This window comes from Dama dama, chromosome 20 (assembly GCF_033118175.1).
Source record: "Dama dama isolate Ldn47 chromosome 20, ASM3311817v1, whole genome shotgun sequence".
NCBI classification, from domain to species: domain Eukaryota; kingdom Metazoa; phylum Chordata; class Mammalia; order Artiodactyla; family Cervidae; genus Dama; species Dama dama.
The window spans coordinates 21,155,198-21,177,864 of NC_083700.1; the positions used below are offsets into that span (position 1 = coordinate 21,155,198).

Genomic DNA, 22,667 nt, shown 5'->3' on the forward strand with positions numbered 1-22,667 from the left:
TTATAGTTTAACCTTAACTAGGCAGCTAACTTCTATAAAACCAAGTATTACTCAGGAGTCGGGGGTGGTGGGTAGGCTTACTCCCTCCTTAAAGAGGAGTTACAAGGGTTACTCTTGTAGCCATGAGGCAGGCAGCGAAGAGAACTAATCCCACCTTTGAGTCTAAGATCAGACCCTCAGAAAATTTGGATAAATCTAGGAATGCTTATAGTTCAGACTGAGCTTTTACCAAGTTAACATATTTACTTTAAATCATAAATTTGTGCTTTCCAGAAACATTTATTGAGAAATACGACAGTATTTCTGTATTCTGAGACAGTATTCAGTTTCATATTCTCTCCTTATATAGAATATATAATAAATTTATATTCTACTGAGGACAAGCAGTTGATTGCAATATGAAATAATAAATGGTAGGGGAGAAGTAGACCCACACACACACACCCAGGTGAGGAACCTAACCCAAAGGGTGGAGTGGAGGGAAAGATAATGTTAGAGAAGGTTATGTGGAAGATGTGACCCTTGTACTCAAAAGAACAAGGAAGAGCTGAGTAAAGAAGAATTTTGTTTCTTTAGACAGAACTGTGTGTGCAAAGGCCAGTAGGCAAAAAAGATGCATTAAGAGTACTTAAAATTGTTCCAGAAAGCTGGAGAATAGTGTTCTAGGGAAAATAAGCCAGAAAGGAACAAGTAAGCAGCCTCCTGATTTAAGTGCAATAAGGGAGACCCAGGTTCAATCCCTGGGTAGAGAAGATTCCCTGGAGAAGGGAATGGCAACCCACTCCAGTATTCTTGCCTGGAGAATTTCATGAACAGAGGAGCTTGGTGGGCTACTGTCCATGGGGTCAAAAAGAGTTGGACACAACTAAGTGACTAACACTTTCACTACTACTTTAACTAAGAAATTTGGATTTGACTGGGAGGAGCAGAGGGGAAGGGAGTTATATAATTTATTTTAGCTTGAAGATTATAGGAAAAATGGAATTAGAAGACCTCTAGTTCTGCAGTATAGTGGTAAGACTTAATTTTTAATGTATTGTTGGGGGAATTCCCTGGTAGTCCAGTGGTTAGGACTTGGTATTTCCTTTCCCAGGGACCCAGGTTTGATCCCTGGTCAGGGAACTAAGATCTCACAAGTCATATAGTGTGCTCCCCACCGCCACCAAAACTATATTCTTGGCAGTCTTCCATTCCCACCATGCCTTACTCACAGCAGAAGCAAATGCAGATCTTCTCTAAAGGAAGATATCCTCAGGGTCTTCCCTGGTGATCCAGTAGTTGAGACTCCAGGCTTGCAATGCAGGGGGCACAGGTCTGATCCCTTATCAGGGAAGATCCCATGTGCCACATGTTGTGGTTAAAAAAAAAAAAAGTAAAGGAATACATCCTCAATTTAGGCCTCCAAAATCTCATAGATTTACAAAAACTTAAATATGGGCCTCTTAATCAAATGTCATCAAACATACAAAGAAAAATACACCCATGAGGAAGAATCAGCAGAAGTAACAATGGTTCATTCAAGGACCTTAGATATTAAAATGATCAAACAATATGAAATGTCTATGATGTTTTTAAAGAAAAGAATCACAAAATGAATACAAAATGAATCACAAAAGATGAAATGATCACAAATGACCAGGTAAATATGAAAAATAAACTTTAAGAGTGTAAAGCTGTGGCTCTGATGGTAAAGAATCTGCCTGTAGTGCAGGAGACCCAAGTTCAATCCCTGGAAAGAGAGGGGAATAGCTACCCTCTCCAATACTCTTGCCTGAAGAATTCCATGGACAGTGGAGCCTGGTGGGCTACAGTCCATGGGGTTGCAAATAGTTGGACACGACTGAGCGACTAACACTTTCTCAGGGTTAGTTTAACATATTAAATATAGATAGAGAGTAAATTGGAAGTCAGATATGAACTAACTCTTGAAAAAGCAATACAGAGGCAATGGAAATGGAAAATATATAGGAGAGGTTAAAAGGCCGGGAGGTTAGAATAAGAAAAATTGAAAGAATTAAGGGAATAGAGGAAAGCCAAAATTCTTAGAAATAAGAATTAACATTTTTTGAGAAGTAATAAATGAGCCTACAGATATGGGAAGTGTATACCAAACAGGATACATAGATTGACACACACTTATGCTGTAGTCAAACGGAAAAATACCAAAAGAGAAAAATCTTAAAGGACCAAAGAAAAAAGACAAGCCACCTCCCACAATCAGTAAGAATGATAGATTTCTTACTGCAACAATGGAAGCTAGAAGAGGAGGGCGTAATATCTTCAATATGATAAAGAGAAAACTATCTAGAATTTTATGTCCAGAAAAACAATATTTTTAAAACAATGGTAAAATGAAGACATTTCAGATCAACAAAATAGAATTTGCCTTCAACAGACTTTTACTTAAGGAAATTCTACTTTAGGAAGAAGGGAAATGGTACCAGAAAGGAGATCTGAGATGCAAGAAGGAATAGTGAGCAAAGAATTTGGTAAGCATCTGAGTAAATCTAAACAAGTGCTACCTGTATAAAATAGTGATGTCTAATTTGTGAAGTAAAAGATTCAATATTGGCCAGTTAGGATAGATTAATATATTGATTTGTTTTAAAAATGAACTAGTATATTAATTTTAAATTAATTATCATGCATGTTAAAATTTCAAAGATAACTTCCTAAAGGAAAGTGAATGTATAACTTCTAAATCAATAAATAGGAAAACTGGATTTTTTTTGGCCGCATCATTTGGCATACAGGATCTCAGTTTCCTACCAAGGATCGAGTCCACACCTCCTGCCTTAGAAGCATGCAGTCTTAACCAGTGGACCACCAGGAAAGTCCCTGGAATTTTTAAAAGCTGTTTTTCAAGGCTTTGCCACTTAGCTTTGTGACCTCTGTCATGTTACATAACCTCCATAAGCCTTAGTTTCCTCATCTTTAAAATGTGGATAATAGTAGAACCTCCCTTACAGGATTGTTGTGAAGATACAATCATATAGTGCATGCAAAGAAGCTTAGCACAAATCTACAACATAGTTAAGTGTTCAATATATATTAGACATTACTGTTATGAATAGTGACTTAGTCTTGGTCATGCTTTAAAGCCATGCTAGGAAATAAATAAAGCCATGCTAGAATCTGCCAACATCACACCCAGCCTCTCTCCAGTGAGAGGGAAAGCTGCACCCAAAGATAGCTAAAAAGTGTTACCTTGCGTTAATCACAACTCCTTGCTTAAAACTTTTAGAATTCAATATTGCCTTTCAGTAAAAAGTTCAGAGCTTCAAGGCTACAGCCTTTCTACAGCCTAGCCTGACCAACTTTATCTCGTAAGTTCTCTTTAAATCCTTGAGTTAAATCTCTAAACATATTTGAGGTCTCCTTCCTTAATGCTTTTGCTTAAAATGCCCTTTTGAAGAATAGGTAGAATTTGAATGACTTCCTTCATTTGGAAAACCCTCACTCTCTGCTAAGTCCAATCTATTCTTCAAATCCCAGCTCAAGTCCCATAAGAGTTCCTGACAACTCTAGCCCAAAAGTAATTTATAATTGGAAAAGTATCATTTAAACCAGGCTTTCTATTGTAATTTATACCTGTCTCTTCTACTCCATTTTTCAATTGAGCCTTTATTTAAATTTTATATTGTCACAGAAAGCTTCCCTCAAGTTTGTAGGTCTTTACAGCTACATTTTCAGATCCTTAAGATAGTGGCTAAATAGCCAGGACATGGAAGCAACCTAGATGCCCATCAGCAGATGAATGGATAAGGAAGCTGTGGTACATCTACACCATGGAATATTACTCAGCCGTTAAAAAGAATTCAGTTGAACCAGTCCTAATGAGATGGATGAAACTGGAGCCCCTTATACAGAGTGAAGTAAGCCAGAAAGATAAAGAACATTACAGCATACTAACACATATATATGGAATTTAGAAAGATGGTAACGATAACCCTATATGCAAAACAGAAAAAGAGACACAGAAATACAGAACAGACTTTTGAACTCTGTGGGAGAATGTGAGGGTGGGATATTTCAAAAGAACAGCATGTATACTATCTATGGTGAAACAGATCACCAGCCCAGGTGGGATGCATGAGACAAGTGCTCGGGCCTGGTGCACTGGGAAGACCCAGAGGAATCGGGTGGAGAGGGAGGTGGGAGGGGGGATCGGGATGGGGAATACGTGTAAATCTATGGCTGATTCATATCAATGTATGACAAAACCCACTGAAATGTTGTGAAGTAATTAGCCTCCAACTAATAAAAAAAAAAAAAAAAGGTTTGGAAAAAAAAAAAAAAAAGATAGTGGCTATTAATTGTATATCTTTGTATTCCCTGTAGTTCCTCGGGAAGGGAAACTAACATGTAAGTGCCTACAGTATGCCAGGTATTATACTAAATGGTTTCTTATATTGATAATATATATCTTACTTATTCTTGACAAACTTATATAGATATTAGTTCCCTCGTTTTATAGATGAGGACATTGCACTTGAGAAAGGTTAAGTAACACACCCAAGGCACTTAACTAGTCAGTTGGCAGAGCTGGGTTTCTACTATACCATTCATCAAAATAGCTTGCAACCAATACATACCTTGGAGGTATAAAAGCTCAAATGGTGTACATCTTTCTACTTGACTTATTTGTATCCCACTGTGAAATTTAGAATGTCATGAAAGCAAAGAAGCCAAAATTCTTCTCAAGAATTGAAATTTGGCATGCTAGTTATTAACTTAACATTCCAACCATAGGAGTTCACAAAGAACTTGAAGTTAGAAAGTCATACTTTGGGGGGAGGGGTGGATTAAGGAAGTTAGATTTTTTTCATTTATTCTATATTTTGCCTTGAGTTCATGTAATGTGATATGAAATGAATCACAGAACAAAATGGAACATTCTTTGGGTGCTTGCTGCAAGTCCATATCCCTTTCAGAACGTTCTTTCTTTTCTCTTTTCCCGTTTCCTAGGGTTACACATCTTTTTGGAATGACTGCATATCATCTGGCCTGCGAGGTGGCATCCTGATAGAGCTGGCCATGCGAGGTCGAATCTATCTAGAACCCCCCACCATGCGTAAGAAGCGACTACTAGACAGAAAGGTAGAGCATCCTCCATGAATATCCTCTTAAGAAAGGGCAGATACCAACAGTCCATTTTGGAAGAATAGGAAGATTTGAGACGTGAGACAATAAAAATACCACTTATTCATTTGTCCCATTGTCTAACAGGTTTAATTATCCTGTAGCAGAGAAAGAAATCTAAGTATTCAAGGTCTAAAGAGTTATAAGAAGTTCACGGTTTTGTCTTTCCTTTTTATGCAGAAAAGTCACATCTAGGATGGTGTTGATTATTTTTCTGTATTTATCTATAGCTGTAATATTATGAAACAGAGTATTATATGATGAGGAGGTAAACATGTGAGTCAGATGCAGTCTTAACCCTGGTCAACCTCAGATAACCATTCAGTTTCCCTCCTTCCAATTATTTTGCAAGTCCTCTCTAGCATGAGTTATACACTCTCTCCATTTTCGTATTACTCATTTTTTCCTCTGACAACTTCACTGTCATACTTAACACTCTAGTGAAACTACATTCTTAGGTGTCACCAGCTAATTTTCAGTCTTCAATTTATTTTTCTCTTTTAACCTGTATGTGGTGTTTGACACTTTTGGCTACCTCCTATTTGAAACTTCCTCTCTTCTTGAGCTTTGTTATATTACATCCTGTTAATATCTAAATCTCAATTTATATCACTTTGTATCCTTTTAGAGATATCATTTACCTTTACAGCTTCATCTATCACCCTTATGATATTTTCAAATTTCTAGACCTGTCTTCTTTTTCCACCTCCAGGAACATAGTTAACTATTGTCCAGACATTTCAACTTGACTATCCCATATCAGTTAAAACCAAGCTTCATCAACTGTACCTGAGTTTCCTATCTTTACTAATTGTTTCACAAGTTGGTTTTCCAGGCTCAAAGAGTTATTATTGAATCTTTTTTCTCCATTATCATTTATATCCAGTTTGCCACTGGGGCCCAGTTCAAATGTTATTTTTATCTATCCATACTAGGTTTTAAATTTCTTGAGGAAACAGAGAAAATATGTTATGCTGCTTTGCTTTTCCTATGACATTTAACCAATAATATATGTATAGCATATTCACTGATTTTAATTTGAATGAAGTAGATGAAGCAAAGTCTCTTGTTTCTTCTTTTCTGAAAGGTACTGCTAAAGTCAGACAGCCCAACGGGTGATGTTTTACTGGATGAAACTCTCAAGCACATCAAAGCAACTGAACCCACAGAAACTGTCCAAACATGGATAGAGCTACTCACTGGTAAGATGATGCAGAATGATTTAAAAAATCCCACATTTTATAATCTTTACCCTACTCTTAAGGTTAGGAGAAGAAGTATAGGAATTCAGGGTGCTAAGTAAGACATATATATATATATTTCACTGTTAAACTGTACTAATGAGGGACCAAAAAGGCATGATTAATCAATACACAAAGTTTTCCAAAGCTTTACCTTACCTCTGTGCACCTCATAAGCTCACAAGAAATTTTTTTAATGTCTGTGTTGATGTATCATTCACATACGGTTGTGTAATTCACACACAGGGTCATCATACAGTTGACCCATTAAAAGTATACAATTAAATGGATTTTAGTATATTCACACAGCTGTGCAACCATCATCACAACCTAAGTTTAGAACATTTTCATCATCCCCAAAATAAACCCTATGCTCACTAGCAGTTTTCCCCACATTTCCCAGCCCTCCTGCCCAGCTCCGACAACCACTAATCTACGTTCTATCTCTGTAGATTTGCCTATTCTGGATATTTCATATAAACGAAACCATACAACTTATGGTTTTTTGTGACTGACTTCCAAGGATAATATTTTCAAGGTTCATCCATGTTGTGGCATGTATCAGCACTTCATTCCTTTTTTCCTCAAAGGCAAGTTCAAAAACTTTAATATGAATAACTAAGCCTATGGCGTAAAATTATAGGAGAATCTTGCACAGGGCACTTTGAGGTCACAGCCAGTGTCACCTTCTGGAACAGTTTTTTTAAATTGAAGTTTTTATTGAGACATTTGTATTGAGTTGGTCAAAAGGTTCGTTCCGTTTCTTCCATAACATCTTACAGAAAAACTTGAAGGAACTTTTTGACCAACCCAGTATATTGACATGCAGTTGTAAGAATTAATATAGAGAGAGACCTTTATATGCCTTGTCTAGAATCCCCCACTGGTAAAATTTCTCAAAGTTTTAGTATATGATAATCAGAGTACTGAAATTGATATAATTCACCAATCTTGTTAGAATTTGCCTAGGTTTTTTGTTTTGTTTTTTTGTTCTTTTTGGCCGCGCCACGTGGCATGTGGAATCTTAGTTCCCCACCAGGGATCAAACCCTGCTGCCTGCAGTGGAAGCACAGAGTCTTAACCATTGAACAGCCAGCGAAGTCACAAATTTCCCCAGTTTTAACTTGATTTTTTATTTCCAAATAATATTTCATTGAATGGTTGTAGTACTTCAGTTATTTATCATTTGATGGACATTTGAATTATTTCCTCTTTTTGACTAGTGTGAACATTCATAGACAAGTTTTTGTGTGGACGTGTTTTCATTTGGGGGGTATATAGTTAACTCTATTGTGGTAAAATATACATATTTATTATCTTAATCATTTATTATCTTATACATAATCATTATCTTAATCATAAGAGTACAATTCAGTGACATTAAAAACACAGTGTTGTATAACTATTACTTCTTTCTACACTCAAAGCTTTCTCATCATCCTAGTATCCCTCTTCCTTCCTCTCCTCATTCCCTGGTAACTTCTTATCTACCTTCTGTCTCTATGAATTTACCTGATCTAAATAACTCATATAAGTGGAATCATACAGTATTTGTCCTTCTATGCCTGACTTACTTGAAAGCTAAGCATGTTTTCAAGGTCCATTCATCTTACAGCTTACATCAAAATCTCATTCATTTTTATGGTTGAGTAATATTCTGTTGTATGTGATATACCACATTTTGTTAATTTCATCTGTTAATGGGGAAACTTGGGTGTTTCCATCTGTTGGCTATTGTAGGGTAATGCTGCTGTGAACCTTGTGCATATATCTGATAAAGTCATTGCTTTCCATTCTTTGGATGTATATCTTGGAGTAGAATTATTGGGTCATGTGATAGTTCAATAGTTTGAGGAACCACCAAACTTTTCTACAGAGGCTGCAGTCTTTGACAGTCTTACCAGCCATGATAAGGTTCCAGTTTCTGTACATCCTCATTAGCACTTATTTTGTTTTGTTTTTAATTATAGCCATCCTAGTAGATACGAAGTGGTATATCATTGTGGTTTTGATTTGCATTTCCCTAATGATTAATGATGTTGAGCATCTTTTCATGGATGATTTATGTATCTTCTTTGGAGAAATGTCTGTTCAGGTCCTTTGCCCATTTTTTGAATTGGCTTCTGTTGTTGTTGTTGTTGAGTTTTAGAAGCTCTTTCTATAGTCTCAACAGTAATCCCTTATCAGATACATGATTTGTAAATATTTTCTCTCATTCTATAAGTTATCTGTTCACTTTATTGAGAGTAACTCGATGCACAAAAGTTCTTAATTTTGATAAAGTCCAATTTATTTGTTGCCTGACTTTTGGTGTCATATCACTGAAATCTTTGCCAAATCTAATGTCATAAAGATTTTCCCAATGCTTTCTTCTAAGAGTTTTATAGTTTTAGTTCTTAAATTGGTTCTTTGATCCATTTTTACTTAATTTTTTAATGTGATATAAAGGTTCAACTTCATTCTTTTGCATATGGATATGCAGTTTCCCAGAACCATTTGTTAAAAATACTATTCTTTCCCCCTTGAATGGCCTTGGAAGTCTTGTTGAAAATCAGTTGACCATATCTGCAAAGCTTTATTTCTGGACTCTATTCTGTTGTATTAACCTGTATGTTTGTCCCTACTGTTTTACTTACTGTAGCTTTGTAGTAAGTTCTGAAGTTGGAAAAGTATGAATCCACTAATTTTATCCTTCTTTTTCAAAGTTGTTTTGGCTGTTCTGGACCTTGTGCAATTCTATATGAATTTGAGAATCAGCTTTTCCACTTCTATGGAAAAGGCTGTTAGAATTTTATAGGGATTGGGTTGAACCTGTAGATCTTTTGGTTGGTTATTGCCATTTTAACAGTGTTAAATTTTCCTGTCCATTAAAAGAGACTTAGGCTGTCTTTCCATTATCTAGGTCTTCTTTAATTTTCTTTCATCAGTTTTATAGTTTTCAGTGTAAAAATCTTTCGCCTCTCTGGTTAGACTTATTCCTAAATATTTAATTTTCTTACACACTGTTACAAATGGGACTGCTTTCTTAATTTCATTTTCAGATTATTCACTTCTGATATACAGAAACAACTGATTTTTGTGTTTTTATCTTGTACCCAGCAACTTAGTCGAGTCTATTAGCTCTAGTTGCTTTTTGTGTATTTGGGGGGATTTTCTATGTATAGGATCATGTCATCTGCAGACAGAGATAGTTGTAGTTTTTCCTTCCCAACTTGAAGTGAAGTGAAGTGAAGTCACTCAGTCGTGTCCGACTCTTTGCAACCCCGTGGACTATAGCCCACCAGGCTCCTCCGTCCATGGGATTCTCCAGACAAGAATACTGGAGTGGGTTGCCATGCCTTTCATTTTTCTTTCTTATCTACTAGCTCTGGATAGAACTTCCTTAAATTGTTGAATAGCAGTGGTGAAAGCAGGCATCCTTGTCTTTCTTGTTCCTTGACTTTTTGGGGATCTTTCAGTCTTTTACCATTGATTATGATATTAACTGTAAGGCTTTCATGAATACTCTTTATCATATTGAGGGAGTTTTCTCTTATTCCTAGTTTCCTGGAAGTTTGTATAATGAAAGGGTGTTCGTTTTCGTCAAGTTACTTTTTTTTTTTTAATTGAAGGATAACTGCTTTACAGAATTTTGTTGGTTTCTAAGTTGCATTTCTGAATCAAGTAACATGGTAATGTGGGGTTTTTCTTAATTATATTAAATGATGTATTATTGATACTTTGATTTTTATTGAAATAGGCATAAATGTTATATTAGTTTCAGGTGTACATCGTGTCGATTCAGTATTTATGTATGTTGAGAAATAATCACCACAATAAGTCTAGTTAGCATCCATCATCACACATAGTTTTTTCCTTGTGATGAGAACTTTTAAGATCTATTTTCTTGAGTGCTTTGAGTGCTTTGTGGCTTCAGTTGTGTCCAACTCTGTGCGACCCTGTGGACTGTATGTAGCCCACCAGGCTCCTCTGTCAGTGGGATTTTCCAGGCAAGAATGCTGGAGTGGATTGCCATGCCCTGCTCCAGGGGATCCTCCCAACCCAAGGATCAAACCCACGTTGCTCATGTCTCCTGCATTGGCCGGCAGGTTCTTTACCGCTCGTGCCACCTGGGAAGCCCATTTGAAAGTCTGTTTTCTTAGCAACTTTAAAATATATAATACAATGTTAGTAACTATAGTTACCATGCTATATATTACACCCCCAGGATTTATTTATTTTATAACTGAAGTTTTGTGTCTTTTGATCTTCACACATTGTGGCATTCTTCCCCTTCCCATCCCTAGCAAATACTAATCTGTTCTCTATATCTAAAATTTTGGAATTTTTTGGTTTTGTTTTAGATTCTGGATATAAGTGAGATCATAACAGTATTTGTCTTTCTCTGTCTGACTTATTTCACTTAGCATAATGCCCTCAAGGCCCATCCATGTTGTTATGAATGGCAAGATTTCCTCTTTTTATGGCTGATTAGTATTCCAATGTATGTATATGTGTATGTGTGTATGTGTATGTTTGTGTGTGTGTATCCATTTTCTTTATCTGTTCATCCATAATTGATATTTAAATTGCTTCCGTGTCTTAGCTACTGTAAATAATGTTGCCGTGAACATGGGGTACATGTATCTTTTCAAGTTAGTGTTTTCATTTCCTTTGGAAAAATTCTCAGAAGTAGAATTACTAAATTATATGGTAGTTATTTTAATTTTTTGAGAAATTTCTATACGGTTTTCTATAGTGACTGCACCAATTTACATTCTCACCAACAGTGCATGAGGGTTCCCTTTTCTTTATGTCCTTGCCAACATTTGTGTTTGTTTTTTTTTAATTTTTAAAAATATTTAGATATTTATTTTTATTTATTTACTAATTTGGCTGCACTGGGTCTTAGTTGAAGCATGCAGGATCTTAACCGCGGCATGTGGCATTCTAGTTCCCCAACCAGGGATCGAACTTGGGTCCCCTGCATTGGGAGGGTGGAGTCTTAGCTGCTGGACCACCTGGGAAGTCCCTATCTTTTTAAAATACTTTTTATTATATATTGGAGTATAGCCGATTAATAATGTTGTGATAGTTTCAGGTGGCCAGTGGGACTCAGCCAAACATATACATGTATCTCTTCTCTCTCAATCTCCCCTTCCATCCAGGCTGCCGCATAACATTGAGCAGAGTTCCCTGAACACTTGTTATTTTTTATCTTTTTAATAATAACCATCCTAACAATTGTGAAGTGATAATCTCACTATAGTTTTGATTTGCAGTTCGTTGATAATTACTGATGTTGAGCACATTTTCATGTGTCTTTTGGCCATTTGTATGTCTTCTTTTGAAAAACATCTATTTAGATCCTTAGTCTATTTGAGTTTCTGTTACATTCCTGGGATAAATTTTACTTGATCATAGTGAATAATCCTTTTATCATGCTTTTGGATTAAGTTTGCTAATATTTTACTAAGGATTTTGAATCTACATTCATAAGACTTATTGGTCTGTAACTTTCTTTTCTTGTGATGTCTTTATTTGGCTTTAGTATCAGGATAATCTTGCCTCACAGAATGAGTTAACATGTTCCTTCTTTAGATTTTTGGAAGACTTTAGAAGGATTGGTGTTAATTCTTGTTTAAATGTAAGGTAGAATTCACTGATGAAGTCACCTGGCCCTGAACTTTTCTTTGTAGGGAGGTTTTGATTTTTGATTACTGATTTCATATTTTTATTTGCTATAAATCTGTTGAAATTTTCTGTTTCTTCATCAGTTTGGATAATTTGAATATTTCAAGGCATTTGTCCATTTTTTCTGGGTTGTCTAATTTGTTGGTTTAACGTTATTCATAATATTATTTCATAATTCTTTTTTTAATCCCTGCAAGGTCAATGGTAATGCCTCCACTCTCATTTCTGATTTTTAGTTGTTTCTATCTTTTTTCCTTTGGCAGTCTAGCCAAATGTTTGTGAATTTTGTTGATCATTTCAAAGAAACAACTTTTAGTTTCTTTAATTTTGTTTGTTGTTTTTCTGATCTCCCTTTTTGGATATCTCTATTTCCTTCCTTCTATTAACTTTGGGTTTATTTTGCTCTTCTTTTACTAGTCCATTAAAGTATAAAGTTAAGAGATTGATTTTAGACCCTTTTAATTTAGGCATTTACAGTAAATTTCCCTCTGCTTTCACTGTGTCCCATATGCTTTCATATGTTGTGTTTTCATCCATTTCTAAGTATTTTCTAATTTCCTTTGTGATTTCTTCTTTGACACATTGGTGTTTAAGCTTGTTTAATTTACACATATAGGCAAATTTTCATTTACCTTCTTTTATTGATGTCTAATTTCATCCCACTGTGGTCAGAGAAGATACTTTGCATGATATCTGTCTTTTGAAATATACTGAGATGTATTTTATGGCCTAACACATGGTGTCTCCTAGAGAATGTGCCTTGTAAATCTGAGAAGAACATGTATTCTGCAAGTAGGGTGATATAAAACTGTCTACTTCTGTCTGTTCTATCCATTTTGCTTCATATATTTTGAGTCTGTTATTAGGAGTGTAAATATTTATAATTGTTTTATCTTCTTGTTGTACTGAACCTTTTATTAATATATAATGTCTCTGTGTCTCTTTTGTCTTGTATGATTTAAAGTCTATTTTGTCCAAAATTAGTATAGCCATCCCTTCTCTTTTTTGGTTACTATTTGAATGGAATATCTTTTTCCATCCATTCACTTTCAACCTGTCTGTGTCCTTTGATCTAAAGTGAGTCTCTCAAAAAAAAAAAAAAATTGAGTCTCTCATAAACAGCATTTAGTTGGATCATGTTTTTTAACCCATTCTGCCAATTTTTTCTTACTGATTAAACAATTTAATGTGTTTACATTTAAAATAATTACTGATAAGGAGACACTTCCACCATTTTGCTATTTGTTTTCTATATGGCCTGTAGACTTCGGTCCCTCATTTCCTGCATTACTATCTCCTGTTATGTTTGGTTGATTTTTTTATAGTGAAACGTTTTGATTCTCTTCTCATTTTCTTTAGTGTATATTCTCTAAACGTTTTCTCTGTTGCACCATGGGGATTACATTTTATATCTTAAAGTTGTGACAACTTAATTTGAATTTATACCAACTTAACTTCAGTAACACAAAAATTCTGTTCCTATACAGCTCCATTCCACTCTCTGTTTTGATGTCACAGATTATACCTTTATAAATTGTGTGACCAATAACATAGGTTAATAATTGTTCTTTAATGCATCTGTCTTTTAAAGTATATAGAAAATAAAAAGTAGAGTTACAAACCAAAATTAACTTTTATAGTTGTCCATGTATTTAACTTTTATTGTGTATCTTTATTTCTTCATTACTGCTTCAAGTCACTTCTAGCTTCCCTTCATTTCAACCTACAGTACTTTTTAGCATTTCTTGCAGGGCAAGTCTAGTGGTAACAACCTTCCTCAATTTTTATTTACCTGGGAAAGTCTTAATTTCATTGTTCAAGGACACTTTTTCTGGATATAGAATTCTTAGGTGACAGATTTTTTTCTTTGAGCCCTTTGAGTATGTCAACCCACTGTCTTCTAGCCTCCAAAGTTTCTGATGAGAAGTCTGGTGATAATCTTGTTGAAGATACTTTGTGTATGACAACTCACTTCTCTCTTCCTGCTTTTAAGATTCTTTATCTTTGTAAACTAAATTAATGCTGGAGAGGGTGTGGAGCAAAAAAAATCTTCCTACACGTGGTAGGAATGTAAATTGGTGCAGCCACTATGGAGAACAGTATGGAGTTTCCTTAAAAAACTAAAAATAGAGTTATGTACAATCTGTTAATCACACTCCTAGGCATATATATCTGAGAAAATTCTAATTCAAAAAGACACATGCAACCTAGAGTTAATAGCAGCACTATTTACAATAGCCAAGACATGGAAGGAACCTAAATGTCTGTCAACAGCTGAAAGGATAAAGAAGATATAATACATATATATGTGTGTGTGTGTATATATGGATGGACCTAGAGATTATCATATTAAGTGAAGTAACTCAGACAGAAAAAGAAAAATACTATATGATATCACTTATATGTGGAAGCTTTAAAAATGATACAAATAAACTATTTATAAAACAGAAATAGCAAAGTGGATAGCAGAAGTGGGGTGGGTAGATAAATTAGGAGTTTGGGACTAACAGCTCAGCTGATAAAGAATCCACCTGCAGTGCAGGAGACCCCGGTTCCATTCCTGGGTCAGGAAGATCTGGAGGAGAGGAATAGGCTACCCACACCAGTATTCTTGCCTGAAGAATGCCCATGGAGAGGAGGAGCCTGGTAGGCTACAGTCCGTGGGGTCACAAAGAGTTGGACACGACTGAGTGACTAACCTCAGATATATAAAATAGGTAGACAATAGGGACCTACTATATAGCACAGGCAACTACAATCAGCAAATTATAAAAACCTAGAATGCAAAAGAATCTAAAATATATATGTGTGTGTGTGTGTGTGTGTGTGTGTGTGTGTATGTGTATGAAAATCACTCAGTCATGTCTGACTCTTTGCAACCCCATGGACTGTAGCCTGCCAGGCTCCTCTGTCTGTGGAATTCTCCAGGCAAGAATACTGGAGTGGGAAGTCATCCCTCCTCCAGGGGATCTTCCCAACCCAGGGATCGAACCCAGGTCTCCTGCACTGCAGTGTATTCTTTACCATCTGAGCCACTGGGGAAGCCCAAATATATGTGTGTGTAACTCAATCACTGTACTGTACATCTAAAACTAACATAACATTGTAAATTAACTATACTTCAGTTTAAAATTGGTTTTAAAAGATTGTTTATCTTTGGCTTTCAATAGTTAGATTATAATGTATCTCGGATGTTTTAGTCAACGTTGAGCTCATTAAATATCTTAGATTTGTAGATTCATGTCTTTTGTGAAATTTGGACCATTTTCAGCTATTTTTTCAAATATTTTTCTGCCCTTTCTCTCTCTTCTCCTCTCGGATTCCTACAATGAAAATATTAGTCCATTTGATGGTGTCTCAGAGGTTCCTTAGGCTCCATTCACTTTTTTTGTTGTTTTTCCCTAAACTTCATTACTTCAGTTGTACTATCTTCAAATTTGCTAATTCTTCTGCCTGCTTAAATCTGTTTTTGAACCCATATAGTGTATTCTTCATTTTAGCTGTTGTATTTAAGCTCCAGATTTTTTTTTCCCCATTTATTTTTATTAGTTGGAGGCTAATTACTTTACAATATTGTAGTGGTTTTTGCCATACATTGACATGAAGCAGCCATGGATTTACATGTGTTCCCCATCCCAATCCCCCCTCCCGCCTCCCTCCTCATCCCATCCCTCTGGGTCTTCCCAGTGCACCAGTCCTGAGCACTTGTCTCATGCATCCAACCTGGGCAGGTGGTCTGTTTCACCCTTGATAGTATACTTGTTTCAATGCTATTCTCTCAGAACATCCCACCCTCGCCTTCTCCCACAGAGTCCCAAAGTCTGTTCTGTACATCTGTGTCTCTTTTTCTGTTTTGCATATTGGGTTATCGTTACCATCTTTTTAAATTCCATATATATGTGTTAGTATACTGTCTTGGTCTTTATCTTTCTGGCTTACTTCACTCTGTATAATGGGCTCCAGTTTCATCTATCTCATTAGAACTGATTCAAATGAATTCTTTTTAATGGCTGAGTAATATTCCATTGTGTATATGTACCACAGCTTCCTTATCCATTCGTCTGCTGATGGGCATCTAGGTTGCTTCCATGTCCTGGCAATTATAAACAGTGCTGCGATAAACATTGGGGCACACGTGTCTCTTTCAGATCTAGTTTCCTCAGTGTGTATGCCCAAGAGTGGGATTGCTGGGTCATATGGCAGTTCTGTTTACAGTTTTTTAAGGAATCTCCATACTGTTCTCCATAGTGGCTGTACTAGTTTGCATTCCCACCAACAGTGTAAGAGGGTTCTGTTTTCTCCACACCCTCTCCAGCATTTATTGCTTATAGACTTTTGGATAGCAGCCATCCTGACTGGCGTGTAATGGTACCTCGTTGTGGTTTTGATTTGCATTTCTCTGATAATGAGTGATGTTGAGCATGTTTTCATGTGTTTGTTAGCCATCTGTATGTCTTCTTTGGAGAAATACCTGTTTAGTTCTTTGGCCCTTTTTTTGATTGGGTCATTTGGAGGAAATGAAGAACCCCAGGGTTAGTAGAAGGAAAGAAATCTTAAAAATTAGGGCAGAAATAAATGCAAAAGAAACAAAAGAGACCATAGCAAAAATCAACAAAGCTAAAAGTTGGTTTTTTGAAAAGGTAAATAAAATTGACAAGCCGTCAATTTTATGATGACAAGACTCATCAAGTAACAAAGGGAGAAGAACCAAATCAACAAAATTAGAAATGAAAATGGAGAGATCACAACAGACAACTCTGAAATACAAAGGATCATAAGAGACTACTACCAGCAGCTCTATGCCAATAAAATGGACAACTTGGAAGGAATGGACAAATTCTTAGAAAAGTATAACTTTCCAAAACTGAACCAGGAAGAAATAGAAGATCTTAACAGACCCATCACAGGCACGGAAATCGAAACTGTAATCAGAAATCTTCCAGCAAACAAAAGCCCAGGACCAGATGGCTTCACAGCTGAATTCTACCAGAAATTTAGAGAAGAGCTAACACCTATCTTACTCAAACTCTTCCAGAAAATTGCAGAGGAATTCCAAACTCATTCTATGAGGCCACCATCACCCTTATACCAAAACCAGACAAAGATGCCTCAAAAAAAGAAAACTACAGACCAATATCACTGATGAACATAGATGCAAAAATCCTTAACAGAATTCTAGCAAACAGAATCCAACAACATATTAAAAAGATCATACATCATGACCAAGTGGGCTTTATCCTAGGAATGCAAGGATTCTTTAATATCCACAAATCAATCAATGTAATACACCACATTAACAAATTGAAAGATAAAAACCATATGATTATCTCAATAGATGCAGAAAAAGCCTTTGACAAAATTCAACATCCATTTATGATAAAAACTCTCCAGAAAGCAGGCATAGAAGGAACATACCTCAACATAATAAAAGCTATATATGACAAACCCACAGCAAACATTATCCTCAATGGTGAAAAATTGAAAGCATTTCCCTTAAAGCCAGATTTTCTTTTTAGTTCCTTTTTGTAATTTCTATCTCTTTATTGGTATTCTAATTTTGTTCATTATTTTCCTGTCTTTGCCCGTGTCTTCCTTTAGCTATTTGCTAAAGAAAGCATCATAAAGAAACATCTTTAAAACAGCTGTTTTCAAGTATTTATCTAGTAAACGACATCTGGGCTTCCTCAAGTACAAATTTTGTCCTTTTCTTTTGTCCCTTTTAGTGGGACATACCTTTTTCTTTCATTTTGTGCCTTGTAATTTTTTTGTTGTTGAAAGCTGAATATTGAAATCTTATAATACAGTAACTCTGGAAATCAGACTTTCCCCATTTCCCAGGTTTTGCTGAGTTGTTTATTGTTATTTTGTTGATTGTATTATGGTTTCTCTGTGTTGTAGATCCAACTGAGGTGAAAGCTTCGGATCTTTTCCAAGGTTGTATTTCAGAGATTACATGTTTTCTTAAGCAAACATGGTTGCTTTCTTAAATACTGTGTACATGCAGTTGTTTCTGAATGTAAAAAATGCTTCTCTTTTAAATCCCCTGGAAGCTGCTTCAACTGGTGGGGATTGGAACAGTGGCAGCCTTTAGCTGTATGTCAGCCATCAGAAGCTACAAATCCATAACCAGAACACTGGTCCTGAGATTTCAAAGACAGAGTCCTTATTGCCCACCCTGATTCCAGCAGGCTGTACCAGAACTACAGATTTCTGTTCCCACAGGTACCTATCATGGGACCGGGGGCTGAGTAGTCACTGCTGCACTGAAGGCTGAAATTGACTGAAATTGATATTGACCACAGTTTGCCAGCCTAGCTTCCCCTGGAACCTACAAGTGTTGGTGGAAACTCAAGAGTTCCAAAAATAATTGTTTCAGGTAGATGCTACTAGTATAATTATTGTCTCGGTGGAGAGATGAATTTCTAATAGTTGCTGCCATTATCCCAGATGTAATCTCTTAATGATTAACTTTTAAAGAACCTTATCAGCTATAATCACATGGACCCCAGCCTTGTCTAACTCAATGAAACTATGAGCCATGCCATGAAGGGCCACCAAAGACGGATGGGTCATGGTGGAGAGTTCTGACTAAATGTGGTCCACTGGAAAAGGGAATGGCAAACCACTTCAGTATTCTTGCCTTGAGAACCCCATGAACAGTATGAAAAGGCAAAAAGATAGGACACTGAAAGATGAACTCCCCAGGTTGGTAGGTGCCCAGTATGCTACCAGACATCAGTGGAGACTCCAGAAAGAATGAAGAGACGGAGCCAAAGCAAAAACAACACCCAGTTGTGGATGTGACTGGTGATGGAAGTAAAAAATTCCTATGTTGTAAAGAGCAATATTGCATAGGAACCTGGAATGTTAGGTCCATGAATCAAGGCAAATTGGAAGTGGTCAATCAGGAAATGGCAAGAGTGAACATTGACATTTTAGGAATCAGCAAACTAAAATGGACTGGAATGGGTGAATTTAACTCAGATGACCATTATATCTACTACTGTAGGCAAGAATCCCTTAGAAGACATGGAGTAGCCATCATAGTCAACAAAAGAGTCTGAAATGCAGTACTTGGACGCAATCTCAAAAATGACAGAATGATCTCTGATTGTTTCCAAGGCAAACCATTCAATATCACAGTAATCCAAGTCTATGCCCCGAGCAGTGTGCTGAAGAAGCTGAAGTTGAACAGTTCTATGAAGACCTACAAGACCTTCTAGAATAACACCCAAAAAAGATGTCCTTTTCACTATAGGGAACTGAAATGCGAAAGTAGGAAGTCAAGAGATACCTGGAGTAACAGGCAGATTTGGCCTTGAACTACAAAACAAAGCAGATCAGAGGCTAACAGAGTTTTGCCAAGAGAATGCACTGGTCATAGCAAACACCTTCTTCCAACAAAACAAGAGAAGACTACACATGGACATCACCAGATGGTCAATACCAAAATCAGATTGATTATATTCTTTGCAGCCAAAGATGGAGAAACTCTATACAGTCAGCAAAAATAAGACTGGGAGCTGACTGTAGCTCAAATCATGAACTCCTCATTGCCAAATTCAGACTTAAATTGAAGAAAGTAGGAAAAACCACTAGACCATTCAGGTATGACCTAAATCAAATCTGTTACGATTATACTGTGGAAGTGACAAATAGATTCAAAGGATTAGATCTGATACAGTGCCTGAAGAACTATGGACGGTTTGTGACATTGTATAGGAGGTAGTGATCAAGACCATCCCCAAGAAAAAGAAATGCAAAAAGGCACAATAGTTGTCCAAGAAGGCCTTACAAATAGCTGAAAAGACGTGAAAGGCAAAGGAGAAAAGGAAAGATATACCTATTTGAATTCAGAGTTCCAAAGAATAGCAAGGAGAGATAAGAAAGCCTTCCTCAGTGATCAGTGCAAAGAAATAGAGGAAGACAGTAGAATGGGAAAGACTAGAGATCTCTTCAAGAAAATTAGAGATACCAAGGGAACATTTCATGCAAAGATGAGCACAATAAAGGACAGAAATGGTATGTACCTAACAGAAGCAGAAGATATTAAGAAGAGGTGGCAAGAATACACAGAAGAACTATACAAAAAAGATCTTCATGACCCAAATAACGACGATGGTGTGATCACTCATCTAGAGCGAGACATCCTGGAATGCTAAGTCAAGTGGGCCTTAGGAAGCATCACTACAAACAAAGCTCGTGGAGGTGACGGAATTCCGGTTGTGCTATTTCAAATGCTAAAAGACGATGCTGTTAAAGTGCTGCACTCAATTTTGGAAAACTCAGCAGTGGCCACAGGAGTGGAAAAGGTCAATTTTCATTCCAATTCCAAAGAAAGGCAATGCCAAAGAATGTTCAAACTACTGCACAGTTGCACTCATCTCACATGCTAGCAAAGTAATGCTCAAAATTCTCCAAGCCAGGCTTCAGTAGTACATGAACTGTGAACTTCCAGATGTTCAAGCTGGATTTAGAAAAGACAGAGGAACCAAAGATAAAATTGCTAACATCCATTGGATCATCAAAAAAAGCAAGAGAATTCCAGAAAAACATCTATTTCTGCTTTATCGACAATGCCAAAGCCTTTAACTGTGTGGATCACAACAAACTGTGAAAAATTCTTAAAGAGATGGGAATACCAGACCCATGTGCTTCCTGAGAAATCTGTATGCAGATCAAGAAGCAACAGTTAGAACTGGACATAGAACAACAGACTGGTTCCAAATCAAGAAAGGAGTATATCAAGGCTGTATATTGTCACCCTACTTAATAACTTGTATTCAGAGTACATCATGAGAAACCCTGGGCTGGATGAAGCACAAACTGGAATCAAGATTGCCAGGAGAAATATCAGTAACCTCAGACATGCAGATGACACCACCCTTACGGCAGAAAGTGAAGAAGGACTAAAGAGCCTCTTGATGAAAGTGAAAGAGGAGAGTGAAAAAGTTGGCTTAAAACTCAACATTCAGAAAACTAAGATCATGGCATCGGGTCCCATCACTTCATGGCAAATAGATGGGGAAACAATGGAAACAGTGTCAGAGTTTATTTTGGGGGGCTGCAAAATCACTGCAGATGGTGATTGCAGCCATGAAATTAAAAGATGCTTGCTCCTTGGAAGAAAAGCTATGACCACCCTAGACAGCATATTAAAAAGCAGAGACTTTGCCAACAAAGATCTGTCTCTTCAAAGCTATGGTTTTTCCAGTAGTCATGTATGGATGTGAGAGTTGGACTATAAAGAAAGCTGAGCGCCAAAGAAGTGATGCTTTTGAACTGTGGTGTTGGAGAAGACTCTTGAGAGTCCCTTGGACTGCAAGGAGATCCAGCCAGTCCATCCTAAAGGATATCAGTCCTGGGTGTTCATTGGAAGGACCTGATGCTGAAGCTGAAACTCCAATACTTGGCCACCTCATGCGAAGAGTTGACTCATTGGAAAAGACCCTGATGCTGGGAGGGACTGGGGGCAGGAAGGGGACGACAGAGGATGAGATGGCTGGATGGCATCACCGACTCGATGGACATGAATTTGAGTAAACTCCGGGAGTTGGTGATGGACAGGGAGGCTTGGCATGCTGCATGCGATTCATGGGGTCGCAAAGAGTCGGACACTACTGAGCGACTGAACTGAACTGAACTGAATGACTAATAATGTTGAGCATCTTTATATGTGCTTATTGGCCGTTTGTATACTTCTTTGGAGAATTGTCTGTTCAAATCCTTTGCCCATTTTTAAATTGGGTTTGCTTTCTACTATTGAGTTGTACTTTTAAAATATGTTCTAAATACAAATCTTTTCAGATACATGATTTGCAAAATTTTTCTCCAATTTTATGGGTTGTCTTTTCAGTTTCTTAATGGTATCCTTTGAAGTATAGGTTTTGTATTTTGATCCATTTCACCTAATCTTTTTTCTTGTTACTTGTAATTTTGCTGTAATTAAAATTGAAATAAAAATTTCAGTTGAAAATAAAAATAGTTTAACTTGTCTAATCCAGATCCTTCTATTTATTTTTCTTACCTAATTACCCTGCCTAGAACTTTCAGTATGGTGCTGAATAGGAATGATGAGAATGGACTTCCTTGTCTTATCCTTGATCTAAGATGACAACATTCAGTTCTTTCCTATTAAGCATTATGCTAGCTGTGAGGTTTTCATAAATTCTTCTATCAAGTTCAGAAAGTTTCTGTCTATTCATAGCTTATGGAGTGTTTTTATGATGTAAGAGTGTTGGATTTTATCAAATGCTTTTCTTTTGTCTATGGAAGTGATCATTTGGTTTTTGCTTTTCATTTTATTGATTTTTGTACTTTTAATCAAACTTACATTTCTGTTTTAAGTCCCCCTTTATCATATTACGTAGTTTAGGGATGGGGTTGTTTGTTTTTTCCTTCAGCTGAGCCATACTGCTTGTAGGATGTTCGTTCCCTGACCAGGGATTGAACCTATGCCCTTGGCAATGAAAGTGCAGAGTCCTAGCACACCAGACCATCAAAGAGTTCCCTATGTCTTTATTATATTACTAGATTTGTTTGTGCATATTTTATTCAGTATTTTTGTACCTATATACATAAGAGATGCTGGTCTATAGTTATCTTGTGAAG

At 36.6% G+C, this 22,667-nt stretch overlaps 1 protein-coding gene and 1 non-coding gene across 2 annotated transcripts in view; both read left to right on the forward strand.

Annotated features, from left to right (window-relative positions):
* Positions 1–22,667, forward strand: part of GOLPH3L (golgi phosphoprotein 3 like) — a 41,893-nt gene that overhangs the window by 15,119 nt on the left and 4,107 nt on the right. The window contains exons 3-4 of the mRNA XM_061120894.1: positions 4,969–5,100; positions 6,230–6,344. Coding sequence (XP_060976877.1) covers positions 4,969–5,100; positions 6,230–6,344 — 247 coding nt within the window. The remainder of the gene's footprint in view (positions 1–4,968; positions 5,101–6,229; positions 6,345–22,667) is intronic.
* On the forward strand, positions 1,050–1,122 carry TRNAG-UCC (transfer RNA glycine (anticodon UCC)). The gene has a single exon. It is a non-coding gene; the product is annotated as a tRNA-Gly (tRNA).